At 42.7% G+C, this 15,227-nt stretch overlaps 1 protein-coding gene across 6 annotated transcripts in view; it reads left to right on the forward strand.

Moving 5' to 3' along the window:
- The window catches only part of LOC128335366 (phosphatidylinositol-binding clathrin assembly protein-like), a 55,181-nt gene extending 39,998 nt beyond the window's left edge, over window positions 1-15,183 (forward strand). For 2 of the 6 annotated variants that reach the window (XM_053273453.1, XM_053273457.1), the window contains 7 exons: window positions 39-155; window positions 261-291; window positions 1,864-1,984; window positions 4,160-4,183; window positions 4,321-4,377; window positions 6,752-6,859; window positions 7,345-15,183. In XM_053273453.1, coding sequence (XP_053129428.1) covers window positions 39-155; window positions 261-291; window positions 1,864-1,984; window positions 4,160-4,183; window positions 4,321-4,377; window positions 6,752-6,859; window positions 7,345-7,359 — 473 coding nt within the window. In that variant the 3' untranslated portion in view covers window positions 7,360-15,183. Of the gene's footprint in view, window positions 1-38; window positions 156-260; window positions 292-1,863; window positions 1,985-4,159; window positions 4,184-4,320; window positions 4,424-6,751; window positions 6,860-7,344 lie in introns of those variants that run through there. The other 4 variants (XM_053273454.1, XM_053273458.1, XM_053273455.1 and 1 more) reach the window with 3 other exon arrangements.
- Window positions 15,184-15,227: the final 44 nt, after the last annotated feature.

A 15,227-nucleotide genomic window follows, 5' to 3' on the forward strand; every position in this document is an offset into this window, starting at 1 on the left:
TCCCTTTCTCTCTTTGTACTCAGTCCTCACTCTTACAGATGATGTGCTACAGCCAACATTACCAGCACAGAATCAAAGAGGAGCTTTAATTGGTCAGCAAAGTGGAAAGATTTTGGCCAATGACCTTGATTCTTCACTTGCTAACCTAGTCGGAAGTAAGGGCCACGTCTTCTATTTTCCGAAAAGCATTTCCTGAAGTTAATGATATATACAGATCTCACTTCCTAATTAAAAGCTTCTGGCTTGTGGTTTTGTTGCAGATCTTGGCTTTGGAGGGACACCGTCCAAAAAGTGAGTTTTGTTTTGTGTGTTATGTGTTGACTCAAAAATTCTGAAGTTGTGAAATGACAAGTGTCCTTGGCTCATATTTAGTTGTCCTGCTATAATGGGAAAAGAACAGGCGCATAGCAAGGTTGGTGGCAGCCCCTGGACAGTCTGTGGCGAGTGCGCTACCTTGGGTTGGTCACACTCCTTCCCCCATGTCAGCACACTACTACTACTACTTCTTCTTCTTCTTCATCATCATCATTCGATTTTTATACCGCCCTTCCAAAAATGGCTCAGGGCGGTTTACACAGAGAAATAACAAACAAATAAGATGGCTCCCTGTCCCCAAAGGGCTCACCATCTAAAAAGAAACATCAGATAGACACCAGCAACAGTCACTGGAGTCAATGCAGGGCGTGGCCGGCACTAGGCAGGGATGGGCAGCCTCTCTCCCTCTCCAGCCAGCAAAACGCTTTCTTCGCCAGCTGGGGGCTTCCTTTTTCTCATCACTCGGCTGGTGAACAAAGCGCGTGCTGGCTGGGGACAGTGGTCCCTCTAATTTCTTTCCATCTCTGTGCAGAATGAGTTTTGTTCTGGGCGGCAAAACCAAGGCACTGTGAGCACACATGCATCTGGAGTGGGGCCTTCCTGATTCAGTCTGAGCGGGAGCTGAAATTAACTGAGCGGGCATCAGAAAACTTGTGAGCATGTGCGCACGCCTTAGAAGGAACAGTGGCTGGAGTGAGCGAGGGACTGCACATTCATGTTCAGCGCTGGTCATGCCCCTGCGTTGGCCTTTTATATATGACAGGGGGGGAAGGGGTGTGACTTGTGTGGGATAAGCACAAGGGAGGGAGGGAGACAAGGGGGTGCCCTGGGGGAGATGGGGGGCACCTTGATGGCCCCCAGACCTCCCTGTTGCCCAGTGACATTTGTCCATTTATGTCTCCTGCCTTGCTTCATTTCCCCTTTGCCCCTGAAAAGGAATTCTGTAATGTTTCATGTTGTTCCTAAATAATATATGCTAAATTCCAAAGAGCTTCGTTAGGGATGGGCATGACTAGTGAGAGACCTTTTTCTTTTTCTTTCCCCATTCCGCCCCCCCTTTCCTTTTCTCCTTTCTTTCAACAGTACACCTCTCTCCATGCTCTATCGCAGACTCCTGTGTGTGCCATGGAGTGGGGGCTGTTGCTCCAGAAGAACAAGGGTCGGGCTCCCGTTTGAGCGGGCACAGCTCTGAATCCTGGCCATAGTGTGTAATTGGGGTGTGCCCTAGGGTAATGAGTGTCTCTGGTGTCCACCCCATGGTTAGTGTATCAGCGTGGCCAGGTTGTGTTACTTGTGCAGGTTTGCCAGACCCGACAGGCCCTACGTCTCCAACTTCCCCAATGCCCATGGAAAGGGCCCACAGCTACCCCATGGTAATTCCTTGCTTCGCTTTCCAGTGCTGTCCTGTGTCAGTTTGGGGATCCCACTAAATATACCCTGATTCAAAAGCCGAGGGAAAGAAGGATCCGAAAGAAGCGAATGGAATTGTTGTACATTATGCAGTACTCCAGTGCCGATTCTTACTCAGCGGCACAATTTTATTTGTAGGTCTGACATGCAGTGGAATCAGCCTACAGAGAAGAAACTTACTGGTGGAACCAATTGGCAAGCAAAAACTAGCACTTCAACCACTTGGAATCGTGTCCCTATTCCTTCTGCTCCACAGATGGTAACACCTTTACTCTGAAATTTTAACTTTGAAATCTTGTGTGCATGTGTGTGCTTTTCACTGGATTTCATAATCCTTTTCAGCATACGTGTAATTTTTTCAATTGTGGAACAGAATTAACAATTGGGGTCTTGGCATGAAATTATGATCTCATAATACAGGACACACACACACACACGGGTCACAGTATGCCTTGTATGAAAAATTGATGACTTGAGATTCTGGGTGCCTGCTTTAGTGCCGACGGGATGTAATTCACTATATATCCTTAAGCCACTTCAAGGCATTTAAGAATTTAAAAACATTGGCTGGGAATGAAAGAACTGCTTCAGTTTGTGCAAGGATCTGCACTAGTTCCATGGATTTTTGGCTTCTCACAGCAGTAATCAGAATAACATTATTCTCCTAGCTTTGCCAAATTGTATTTAACTCTGTAATATTACTGCTTTGATATATCAATTCGTTACAAAATGCTGTATTTTCTGTGATCGCCAATTACTGCTGTTTGTGAATCTGTGCTTTTACAGGTGAAACTCGGAAAATTAGAATATCGTGCAAAAGTCCATTAATTTCAGTAATGCAAATTAAAAGGTGAAACTGATATATGAGACAGACGCATTACATGCAAAGCGAGATAAGTCAAGCCTTAATTTGTTATAGTTGTGATGATCATGGCGTACAGCTCATGAAAACCCCAAATCCACAATCCCAGAAAATTAGAATATTACATGGAACCAATAAGACAAGGATTGAAGAATAGAACAATATCAGACCTCTGAAAAGTATACAGTGTACTGTGCTTGATTGGCCAGCAAACTCGCCTGACCTGACCCCATAGAGAATCTATGGGGCACTGCCAAGAGAAGGATGAGAGACATGAGACCAAACAATGCAGAATTGCTGAAGGCCGCTAATGAAGCATCCTGGTCTTCCATAATACCTCATCAGTGCCACAGGCTGATAGCATCCATGCCACGCCGCATTGAGGCAGTAATTGCTGCAAAAGGGGCCCAAACCAAGTACTGAATACATATGCATGCTTATACTTTTCAGAGGTCCGATATTGTTCTATTCTTCAATCCTTGTCTTCTTGGTTCCATGTAATATTCTAATTTTCTGAGATTGTGGATTTGGGGTTTTCATGAGCTGTATGCCATGATCATCACAATTATAACAAATTAAGGCTTGACTTATCTCGCTTTGCATGTAATGCGTCTGTCTCATATATCAGTTTCACCTTTTAATTTGCATTACTGAAATTAATGGACTTTTGCACAATATTCTAATTTTCCGAGTTTCACCTGTATATAGATTTAAGTTTCATGCAGAATTGCCACCAAGTAGATATCTTGCATTTCATGTCATTTAGCCCCGATGTTTACATTTTTCCTCTGTGCGTGTGTGTATTATTATTTGTGTGTGTGTATGTATGTGTATATATATATATATATATGTATGTATGTATGTACCTGCCAACTGTCGATAACACTTCTTGCACTGTAGTCCATAAAAGCGTCTGCTACAGTAAAAATTTGGAGACTTTGATATTCTTTGGTTTGCTGCAAGAGAGAACTGTGGCTACTCCTTGGTGTGTAGTGGCAGTGAAAAAGGCCAGCTCCATACTAGGGGTTATCAGGAAAGGGACTTTGTGCATAATAAGATTGCAGCTGCAATGTTTGCCATTAGTCATTCATGCTTATGAATGACAAGTTTCCCGGATGTGGGTGAGCTAAAAAGTGTCTTAAAAGCATGAGCAGAATTGATACAAATATTCTCTTTAGTTCAATTCCTCCATTTCTTCCTTTCTGCTGGAAGATAGAACTTCCTCCCAGGGAACAGTCAAATAATTTAGCTGATGTTGAGCTGTGTTGTGTTAATCTTTAGTTAACATGTTTGACTATGTTGATGGTGGGTAAGACTTATTGCCCACCATCAACATAGGCAAACATGTTTTCTCTGGGATGAAGCAGAAAGGAAGAAGTGGAGGAATTGAACTAAAGAGAACATTTGTATCAATTCTGCTCAGGCTTTTTAGGCTCTGTTTAGCTGACCCACATCTGGGAAACTTGTCATTCATAAGCATGAAAAGTTGAATTCATCTGGCTAAAGTTGTTTTAGTTTTGGAATCCTGCCATTCCCAATAATTTTCTGTCCTTGCTCCTTTTGCCATGCCAGAATGGAGTACCTTATGCTGCATATGTAAGTTATCTTCCTCTAAGCTTGGCATCTATTTTAAGTACTCCACAAAATAAGATGCATTTTGTACAGTTCATTCAGTGTTCTCAATAGAGTCCATAGCCAGTTCTCTCAACCTTTCTTTTTTTCAACCATTCAAGGTATCTGCTCCAGTGACCTACCCAGTGAATACACCTCAAGTGCCTGTGTATGGAATGGTAGGACCATCACTCTTCTACATCTGTGGACTCTTCATCATTTGGGGTGCTTAATTGTAGAGAGATGCTGTTTTTCTTTCAAGAGGTTCCTTATTTCATGTAACTTGGCTTGGAGAGGAACATAGGAAGCTGCCGCATACTGAGTCAGACCATAGGTCCATCTAGCTCAGTATTGTCGACCCAGACTGGCAGCAGCTTATCCAGGGTTGCAGGCAAGAATCTCTCAGCTCTAACTTGGAGATGCTGCTAGGGAGGGAACTTGGAACCTTCTGCTCTTCCCAGAGTGGCTCCATCCCTTAAGGGTAATCTCTTACAGTGCTCACACATCAGTCTCCCATTCATATTCAACCAGGGTAGACCCTGCTTAGCTAAGGGGACAGGTCATGCTTGCTACCATAAGACCAGCTCTTCTCTCTTCTTCTATAGAGGCTCTATCGAACAGCAACATCTATTGGTTGCATCACAGTACAACCTAGATTTGTGATAAGGAGTCAGGGGAGGAGAGCCATAGCTCTCCTTGTGGTAGCGAGCATGAATTTCCCCCTTTGCTAAGCAGGCTCTGGCTTGGTTTGCATTTGGATGGGTAACTCCATGTAAGTACTGTCTTCTGTCAGACATTCCCCTTAGGGGGTGGGGCTGTAGCTCAGTGGCGGAGCATCTGCTTTGCATGCAGAAGGTCCCAGGTCCACTCCCTGGCAGTATCTCCAGGTAGGGCCAGGAGAGGGCGTCAATGTAGACTTTACTAGGCAACTCAGACAGTATTAGGTAAGATGGACCAATGGTCTGACTCCGTGTAAGACAGCTTGCTGTGGTGGCTGCCTGGTGACCCATGGCTTGGGTTTGGCCCTGAAGCAAGTTTTTCTTGCTTCTGCTGGTGCTCCCACACCTTAATTTTAATTTTAATTTGTGTGTGCTCCATATTTTCCCTTCCATTTTCCTGACAAGTCACTTGAGGCCTGTCTTCTCCCCAAAGTGCCCCCACCCCCGAGGAGTTTTAAGATTCACCATGAGGTCTTGCTAGGGGTACCATCAGTCATGGATGCAAGCTGGGTGTCTCTAAATAGCAGGAGCTTTTTGAGTGTCATAGAAAGCCTCCCCAGGAAATTTGCGTAGCAAGATTTCTTTCCAGGGGCAGATACAAATAATTCTTCTGCCCGTTCCGAATCATCGAGTTGTATGGGGTTACCGAATCCGATTTTGATGCTTGCGGCCATGTTTGTTTGGCTGCCGATGCCATGCAGTCAGAGCCATTAGAAAGCAGTACCTCTGTCCTGAGAGAGACACGTTTTCCAGGTGGGACTTGTCCTCCGTTGAACGTCCTATAAAAAATCCACAAGTGCAATGCATTACCTAGGCTTTGCCTGTGCACTTGCCTCGATAAGTGGCTGTATTGCTACCCAGCATCCGTCTTACAGAAGGGCATGAACATCCCTGTGGCAAAACGCACTCAGGTGGAGCCACCGCTCTGTGGCCAAGCAGGTTCCTGGCTTGTGGAAGCTCCCAGGAGGCCCACCACATCCCCACTTAAAAAGCCTCTTGAGTTTCAGAACTAAGGAAGATCTTCTGTTTGAGTCTTGGGGAGCTGTTACCAGATAGAGTTTGCCTGATCTCTGGACTACCGTCCATAGAAGGGAGCCAACTGGCCAGGCTTGCAGCAGGAATGCTGCAAGCAGCCAGTTGCCACCAGATTTACTGGAAGGTAAGGAGGACACACGGGTCATAAAGAAAGAAACCATATACATAAGAATAAGTATATAAACTGTGTATAGTAATCTGTTGAACAATTACACACCATAAATCAATATCGTATGACCAGAAAACCATTGTATCCCAAAAATGCCATACAAACAAGTTCCTTACCACATCTGTGGTAATTCACAAAATGGACAATTGTATGGATGTATTAACAATAAAGAAACACACAATGGCAATGAAAGAGTCCCAAGGTTGTAGCTGAAGGGTCAAAAGGTGATCAGTAGTTCCTTTTGGGTGTACAATAAATCAAGAGCTTCCTGTAGTGTCACAGGATCCGTTCTTACATTTACTCAATCTTGCTACTGCTCCAAAAGATCAATTCTTGCTGTTATCCGCGGTTACTCAACAGGTATCCTAGGTAAGCGGGTATCTAGGTAGTTGGCAGTCTGTTTCCTCCTGCTCTCAGCAGGGCTTTATCAGGAGATTTACTGGAGCAGCGCTCCAAGCCGAATCTGGGAGCTTTAGCAATTCATTGCAGGAAGTTACTGGGAGAGAACTTTGACAGGATAGCTCTGCGGTACATATTGGCTTGGTGCAAATGCCCCTTTGCATCGGGGGCCATCCCGCTCAATCTGGGACGGCCGCTCACTGTCTCTGTTGTATTCCACTTTCTCTCTAGGTACCTAGTCAGATTGGAGCTGCTCCTGTTATGACACCTCAGCCTATGATTTATACCCAGACGAGCCTAAGGCCAAGAAATCCCTTTGCGCCGATCTCTGGAACACAGGTCAGTGCTTACTTACCAGGAGCAGGACATGTTTTAGCTTACTTACCATGATTGTGACATTTCTGCACTGTTCAACAGAATTTCTCAAAGCAGTTTACGTAGAAAAATCAATAGAAAGGAGAAGATGGCATAATTAATCTGTAGAATTCCCTGCCACAAGATGTGGCGATGGCCGCCAGCTTGGATGGCTTTAAGCAGGGACTAGGCGGATTCATGGAGGACAGGTCTATCAATGGCTGCTAGTCCTGATGGTTATAGGCTACCTCCATGTCCAGTTGCAGGAAAGCAACAGCAGAAGGTAGACACCAGCAACAGCCACTGGAGGGATGCTGTGCTGGGGCTGGATTGGGCCAGTTGCTCTCCCCTTGCTAAATATGAAGAAAACCACCATTTTGAAAGATGCCTCTTTGCCCAGGCAGCAGGGGTCTTCAGCCACAGAGGAGTTGTGTCTGCTCTATTAATAGTTTTCATGTCTTGTCTTTCAGATACAGTTTATGTAGCACCGCCAAAGCAACAAGACACGTTGACAACCAAATATGGGTAGAAAGAAGATGGAACTTTGAACTGTGGTCTTCACCAGGGCACATACCTGCTCCCCGTACAATATAGATGACTTTGAATTGCTGTGCTTTAGAGATTTTTGTTATAACAGTCACTATGGTATGAAATCATGTTTGGTTTTAGTCTGGGTGAGACTGTTTTCAGGGGAAAACTGAAGTATTCTAAAGCTGAAGGTCAGCAAAGTGTAAAATCCCGACTTTCCCTTATTGAAAAGAGCTTGCTTAGAATTCCTTTGCAGCATTTCCATCCAGCAGATAGCCTCTAGTAAGCCAATGGAGGGCATAATACTTCTATTTATTTTTTCCTTGTTCTCTGTGGCTGTTGGAATCATGGCACCACTCGAAATGAAGTTGAGCAATAAATCTTTCAGATACTCTTTTTTTTTTAAAAGTACCTGATGACAATAAGTACTCTGATGAGAATCGATCTTGCATTATCCATAATGCCGCATCCCTGCCCGCCCCCATGCGAGACGAGCTTCTTCGAATTCACAAACTTCATACTGTGAGTTTTTTTAAAATGCTGTGAATCAACTAAACGTAGGCTCTTAACCGAGAACGAGTCGATGGACATGACAGCCGAGTGTGGCATTGCCCCGTGGTAGAGCCTTTCTTTGGCAGAGCCCCTAATCTGCGGGAAACGAGTACGTTCAGAGTCTTGCGTATGGCAGCGGCCCCCTGCGTGGCGAGGGTGGCAATTCCTTAAACAGCCTCTTCGGCATAGGCAGCCGTGTTCCTGGTTCTAACCAGAGTTGGCTTCATGTCCCAGAAACAAGACCCCAGCAGCCGTGAGTCTGGGAAACCTGTGGCGAGGTGCCAGCATTTTCTTTCTCAGCCATTCTCCAGTTACAGAGCTGCACTTTAAGAACTGGAAAAGGTATCTCTGAACTCCTCCATCCATTGTGCACACATGACGCGTGTGTGTGTAGTCCTTGTTGATGGGTGAAGGAGCGAAAGGGGTAAAAAAAAAAAAAAAAGAGTCCAGTCACTACATAAAAAGGAAGTTTGGGGGAGGGGGGTGTAAATATTTGTAAACCTTTTAAGTACAAGACTTCTCCAGTGCTACGGAATCTCCCCCCCCCCCTTTTTTAACACATTCAAGATGCTAATATTGTACTGCTTTAAGAAATGTAGCTCAAATTTCTTTTGTATTGAAAAGTTCAGACTATTCTCCTTGAAGGTACATGGAATTTTATTGAGTGTAGGAGAAGACGATGCGTGAAAATGCAGCCTGATGGTCCATGATTTTCAACTACCCCAAATAACAAAAGCATTAATTTGACATTTGGAGTTCGGGGCATGTTTGAGGGGAGAATGAAAGAACATAGAAGAGTTTTAAACATTTTTCTGAAGAACAGTCCTGAGTCAAACAAAAACCAATTTCCCCCCTTTATTATTTCAGTGTAATACTAATTTTCTTGGACTGAGCCCATTTCAGTAGCAATAAAAGCAAAAAAAAAAGGGTGGGGGTTAAATATTGGTGCCAAATATTGGTGCCAAAGCTTTCTTTCATAAAGTTTGCCCCTGTTTGTCCTAAAAACCTTTCGAAATGCAGCACTTTGAGCTCTATCTTCTGAGTGTTTGCCAAGTTGCCACCCCTTTGGAAAAGGGGGGTTTACAGCAGAGGAAAAAAAGTACTTTTGTGGATCTGGCTGTGTCAAATTCTAGAAAACCATTCTTTTCTCTGTGTCTTTTGTGTTTGTTAATCTTGTGCCAAGAATGCAAAAAAAAAAAAAAGAAGAAAATGCTTGCTTCAAAAAGAATATACTTGTTTTGTCAAACTAAACATGACTTTTTAAAAAAAAGAATCATTTTTTACATATGTGTTTGGAATTTGTAACCACTAACTTTGTATGGATTTAAATGTTGCAAGTAGGGGAAAGAAAATGTTTTAGACCAAAATTTTGGACGTGTACTGGCAAAGACGTAAACTGGATGCATGTACAGTAATTAAATGTGGAAAGTGGCAGAATTTTAAAGGGCTTTTTGGCTTTAATGTATTCTCCAGGTTTGTTCAAAACCAATATTTATTGTGGCCCTATAGACGCTGGAGCAGTTGACCTATGGGCTTTGTTGTAGTGGACATTCTAGTGAGATAATTCAACTAATCCTCATTGAGGATTATATAATCTTGCTTCAATCCAGTTTAGACCAGTACATGTGTTAAATGACATGCATTTTATAGCAACTAATCTTTGTTCTCGGAGCGTGTGACCCTTGTAAAGTTTGGGACTGTGAAAGAAGCAGAAGCTTTTTTTTCCCCCAATTTTTTTTTTTTTTACCCCCAGAGATTTTCTAATTACTTTTAATTTATTCTGTCTACTGGCTGCAATCTTACAGCAGAGAACTGCATGCAACGTGATACTTTGGAGAAAGGGCAACTTTGACTCCTTGGTTGGAAATATTTTTTAAAAATTTTTATATGCTTCATCAATATTATATATGTTTCAGTGATATGATTTGATTTAAAATTGGACCTAAAGCAGCATAAAACACTGCAACATAGTAATGCATAAACCCCAAACCCTTTCCTCTTGTTAATATGTAATATAATCCATAAAGGCAGATCATGTTTCAGCATCATTCTTTAGCTTATTCTTATCTTCTCACTAGTCATGCACACACTTCTGGAGAGTTTGTATCTTTCAGTGCCTGCGATTTTTGCAATCTCTTGTGCTCCCATCGTGAACTGTAGGCTCTTTCATGCCGCACAGGTAAGGTGTGCCCCCTGCTTTCCACACCTTTCAGTAATTTGCATTAGGAGATCAGAGCAAAGGATGTCAAATGATCTTGGACTGCAACTCCCATCATCCCCTGCCGCAGTAGCTGGGGCCATTTTGACAGGGGATTATAGGAATTGTAGTGCAACGTCATCGGGGGAACCCAAGTTTGAGAGCCCCTGAGATAGTCATCAGGATGTCCCAAGGACCCTATTAATAATATTATTCTTAACCAGTAATCAGTTGAGAGCATTTTGAGAACAGCTGCTGGATTGGTGTGATCTTGTTGGTGTTTCTCATTGCATTCTGCCTTTTAACCATCCTAAATTTGTGGCTTCTGTGTTTATCAATCCATCATATAACCCAGGAATTTGGATTTCGTAACGTAAAATGATTTCTAAGCAATAAATAATACTGGGATTGTTCAATGGAGCAGTGGCACCTGCTCCAAAGGTCTTTTTTAAATAGGTATATATATCCACTGTAAATATTAGCCTTGATACTTCTGAGGCAAAGACTAAACATTTAAGTGACATTAAACAATCTTGCTAGTTTAGGAAGCAGTGGGAGGGTCCTCGGCATCACAGCCAGGCACTGGATACCAGGACTCTGCTGCCTACTGGGCTCAACCCTTTCACCTCACATTTGGGCAGGCACAAAAGAGGAATCCTAGTAGCAGGAGAGAGGGCATGCACAGACCTCTTGCCTGTGGGCTTCTCAGAGGCATCTGGTGGGCCACTGTGGGAAACAGGATGCTGGACTAGATGTACTGCCGTGGGCCTGATCCAGCAGGTTTGCTCTTAGGAGAACAGCGCCTGTGGAAATGAGGTTAGGGCAGGGCAACGTCCTGCAGGGGCTGGTAGCGCTTGACACCCTGTGTTTCCTGAAGGGGTTGCATCAGCCGGGTAGTGAGCCTGCTCACTCCCATTGATCGCTGGAGCTGGGCCTACCTGGCCTCTTTAGACGGGGGTGTCACCGGCAGTCCCTTGCTAAAAGATTGCAAGCCACTGTTTAGAGTTGACCTAGCAGGTAGATGGTAGTCCACTGTTAACTTCCATTGGAAGTGCGTTCGGAGTGGCTTGTGGCTGGAATGACCCGTGTCTTTTTCTTGCCAGAAACGATGAAAGTACAGGTGGGCTGTACTATTTTTCAACTTCCAGTTGGCTAAAGGTTGTTTACAGTGATATTAGTGGTGTTATAATTGAACTGTCTGGAGATGTTAGATTATATGTATCTAATGGTAAAGGGGTGGAGGGAGCCAATAAGGTATACATCATACATACTTGACTTTTGCCCCCTTATTTGCTGTATATTAACAGTTGAAACTATGCCCTTGTTCATGGGGGTGGAGAGATGCTGCCCATCCTTCCTGCCCATGCCTTCTTAGAGGTGTTGACTCTGGTCGGCTCCATCCTTGGGAGCATCTTGGAAGGAGTACAATGCTTCACTTTCTTGCTTTGTTAATGTAGCGTTCTGTCCATTAACAATTTGACTACAGATATGTACTTATGATCCTGAGCTGTTGGCCAGTGGGGTGATGTGATTTTTCTTGGCCCATAGAGCCTAAGGCCAGTGCTGGAATTATAAAGACATCCCATTGTCCTTCATAAAAAAACCATTTTGGCTGCCATTTTAAAGAAAAATTGAGCCAGCATTACCTAGACTTGCATGGATTTAGACCTGTTGTTTCCAGCGGGTCTACATCTTAAATGGGCACGCATGTGTTTAGTTGGGTTGCAGACCCAATTTTGCTGTTTTTTAATAGTTCTTCATAATTGGGTTAGCAGAGCAGGGCCGTGATTCCATAAATATTCAGAAATAATGTTTGCGAAGGGAGAGCACACAAATGCATAAGGAGATGTCTGTGTCCACACCAATTCCTACATTCACCCTTAAGAAGTAGAAATTTGAGATTATTTATTTAAAAGTAATTATAACCAAAAAACCAGTTACTGAAATGCCTGAATGCTCCATAAAGCAGAGATGGTTCGATTATAACTTGCATGCCTTATTGCTTTCTTAAACAAGATGAAAGGGGCAATAACTTCAGCATGTGCATCAGTGGCTTGTGAGATTCCAACTTAGGGGAGAGACGCTCTTGTTCCCCAAGTGCTCTCTTAAGGAACAAACTGGATGTGGTGGTGGCGGCGGCAGCCATGTTGGTTGCTCATGTGTCTTTCCCATTCACGTATTCACCTTGCCTGAAAAGGGTTGTGTGGATGAGGAGAGTCAAATGGTTCCTGGCCTTACCTCCTTACGTCTATTGCCCAAAATAGACCTCCTTACGTCTATTGCCCAAAATTTGTTTGTTCTGGCCCTGCTCCCACACTGAAAATGACCTAGCTTGGAAGAAAGGTGTTTCAGGAGGTACAGTGGGGAAGGGTTCTGTTCCCCTCACCTGTGTGCCCTTTTTGATACTAAAATTGGACCCCACCTTGCTTTATATATGATACATGACTCAACAAACATGGCTGACATCTAGTTTGACCCTAAAAATTGAAATCTAGTGTGATGATGAAATTAATGAGTAATATGTCATATTTGAAACATCTCTTCTAAGTAAATTACTTTTTCAACATTTCACTTTTAAAAAATTAAAATAGAGATGTTTTAGTTCTCTGCATATGGTAAGAATGTGTAGAGTTTCTTTTTAACAGGCGAGTATACTTTTTAATTTGTAAAATGTTTTCTTCTACTTATAAAATTGAAAGACAGGGTGTATCCAGTCCTCGGGGTTGGTTTTTTTTTTTTGGTGTGTGGTAGTGAAAAGTTGGTTACAAATTTAGAGTAGACTGCGCTGTGGATCAGTGCTTTATTTGTACATAAAAGGGAAAACCTTTTTTTCTTTTTCTTCTTAAGAAACTTGTGTTTTGAGGACAACATCGCAATGCACTGTGTATTGGTCCTTGATTTCCATTTCAAAGATTATATTTTTGAGTAATGGAAACTGTACATGTTATTGCTACAGTAACTGGAAATTACTTAGAAACAGAAACGTTGCTCTTGACCCTGAAGAGGTCATCTAACTCTTTGACCGTCGTGTACTGCTTAAGTATGTATTGTGTAACACATCCCTCACACCCTAATAGCTGTCTTATATGCATTTTTAAAAAGATTGTAATCACGAATGCAGTCTCTCTTCTCTTCCTACCAATCCTCCCGATACCCCTTAATTGATGCCTTTTTAGAATTTTCCAAATTGGTAAGCTTTTGATGCAACTGTATTCCTTCTCAGAACAGTTGGCTAGAATTTGCTTAGGGCACCAGGAGGCAAAATGGTGCTAAAATGCACGTTTTGGGGTTCTTTAAATAGGGTTTTTTAAATAGGTGATTTCATCTTCTTGTTCCTGTATCATCCCCCATGTAAAAGATTTGTGTGTGTTCTAGGGATATTTATTTGAAAGGCGCTTGCTATTTTCAGAATGACTTTTTAAGATTCTTGCGTACCTGTTCAGAGCTGGGCAGTATTGAGCAAAGACATTTGAAATTTGTTTCAGATACAATTTGAATTGTATCTGAAATGCATAGAAAATATATTGGGCTTTGGTAGAGAAATTACCTTCCCCCCACCCCCCACCCACTGTGTATGCTATTCCATTCCATGGAAATGCAAGAAATAACCTTCTTGATGATGGAAACAAAGCCTACAAGCCACCATAGGTCCAGTGGAGTTTTAAAATAGATCTTTAGGCCTCTTTGCTCATTAAGCACACGGTGCTGTGTTTTGTGAGTAAACTCTCTTGCATATTGTGTGGCTTCAAATGATCCATCAGAACTCCAGTTCCCAGGAACTGTGTTCCCGGTGGCCGTCTCGTGCGGATTGGCCCAAGTCCGGTTCACGAGCTGGACTGGCAACATCCGTTTGACATTTGTAACCTACATTTCAAGGTGGGCAGAGAATGTTGGGTGAATGTTGGCTGTCTGGCTTGGGAATTGAACTTTGGTGAGCTCATTCCTCCCTGGGAGTGGATGCTCCTCAGGAACTGGACTTGTGGCAGATCGTGTGAAGCTGCCCACCATATCAGTTCTTCTCCCACAACTTTTTCCCAGCGTGAGGAAGCTAGGCAAACCCTATACCCTCATTAGTCAAGAGAGCACCCCCCTTATACCAATTAGTATTCAGTCTGCCTAGCTGAAATGATGGTATGGTCACAGCCAAGAAGATATCGTCCCCAATTTATTCCTTCAACAAAGCAGTGGAGTCTGTGATAACCACTGCCATCATCCACTGAATACTGGAGGAAGCTATTTCTGAGACAACCATTCAGTCAATACAACATATTTATGGCCATCTTCACCTGTGGCAAGGTTCTGTTCATACACTGCTAGTATTCATTGGCTCAAAATCTGAGATCTTGGTACATTTTTATAATAGTGTAATGTCCACGTTTCTGTAGATTTACGTTTATCAGGGTATATAAATTCCTCGGAACTGGTAATTTTAAAAAGAACAAAACTAAAATGAATAAGGGCATATTTAAAGGGTCAAACTCTTAACTTAACCCAACAACAGTTAAAATGGCATCCCAATGTTACTGGGGAGGGCGGTGCAGGATTGAATGTATTTAGTACTTTATTTTGGAAATATGATTTCTGCTCATGTCTTTGTATTTTGTATTTGAAATGCTTCTCAGTTAAAAAGTTTTATTTTGTATTTGAGATATAGTTTAGTGGAGTGTGGGTTTTTTTGTTTTGTTTTTTAAATTTGGTCGTCTCAAAATAATGTATTCTTGCCCAGCTCTGACTATTCTCATTTTGAATTAATTCCTATCTGCTTTTCCCATTCAAAAGCTGCAGAATGTGAACATAACTCATTTTGCCAGGATATTTCCAACTCCTCAAAAATGATATTTTCCTGTCTCTGTCCCCCCCGACTCCACACCTTATTTTGCTGAATCACAGGATTTACTATGTTGACATTGAATGATTCTGACACTTCACAACTTGACAGTATATAAAACAGGGAGGTGGGTGAGACTATTGCATTGAGTCCTCCATTTTGTTAATGAAACCGGTTTTGGAAAATAAACTTTGGCACAAAGTGTTTTGGGTGTGTTTAATATCTGTTTTACTTACATTTGGCAAGAG

Source organism: Hemicordylus capensis, chromosome 11 (assembly GCF_027244095.1).
Source record: "Hemicordylus capensis ecotype Gifberg chromosome 11, rHemCap1.1.pri, whole genome shotgun sequence".
Lineage (NCBI taxonomy): Eukaryota > Metazoa > Chordata > Lepidosauria > Squamata > Cordylidae > Hemicordylus > Hemicordylus capensis.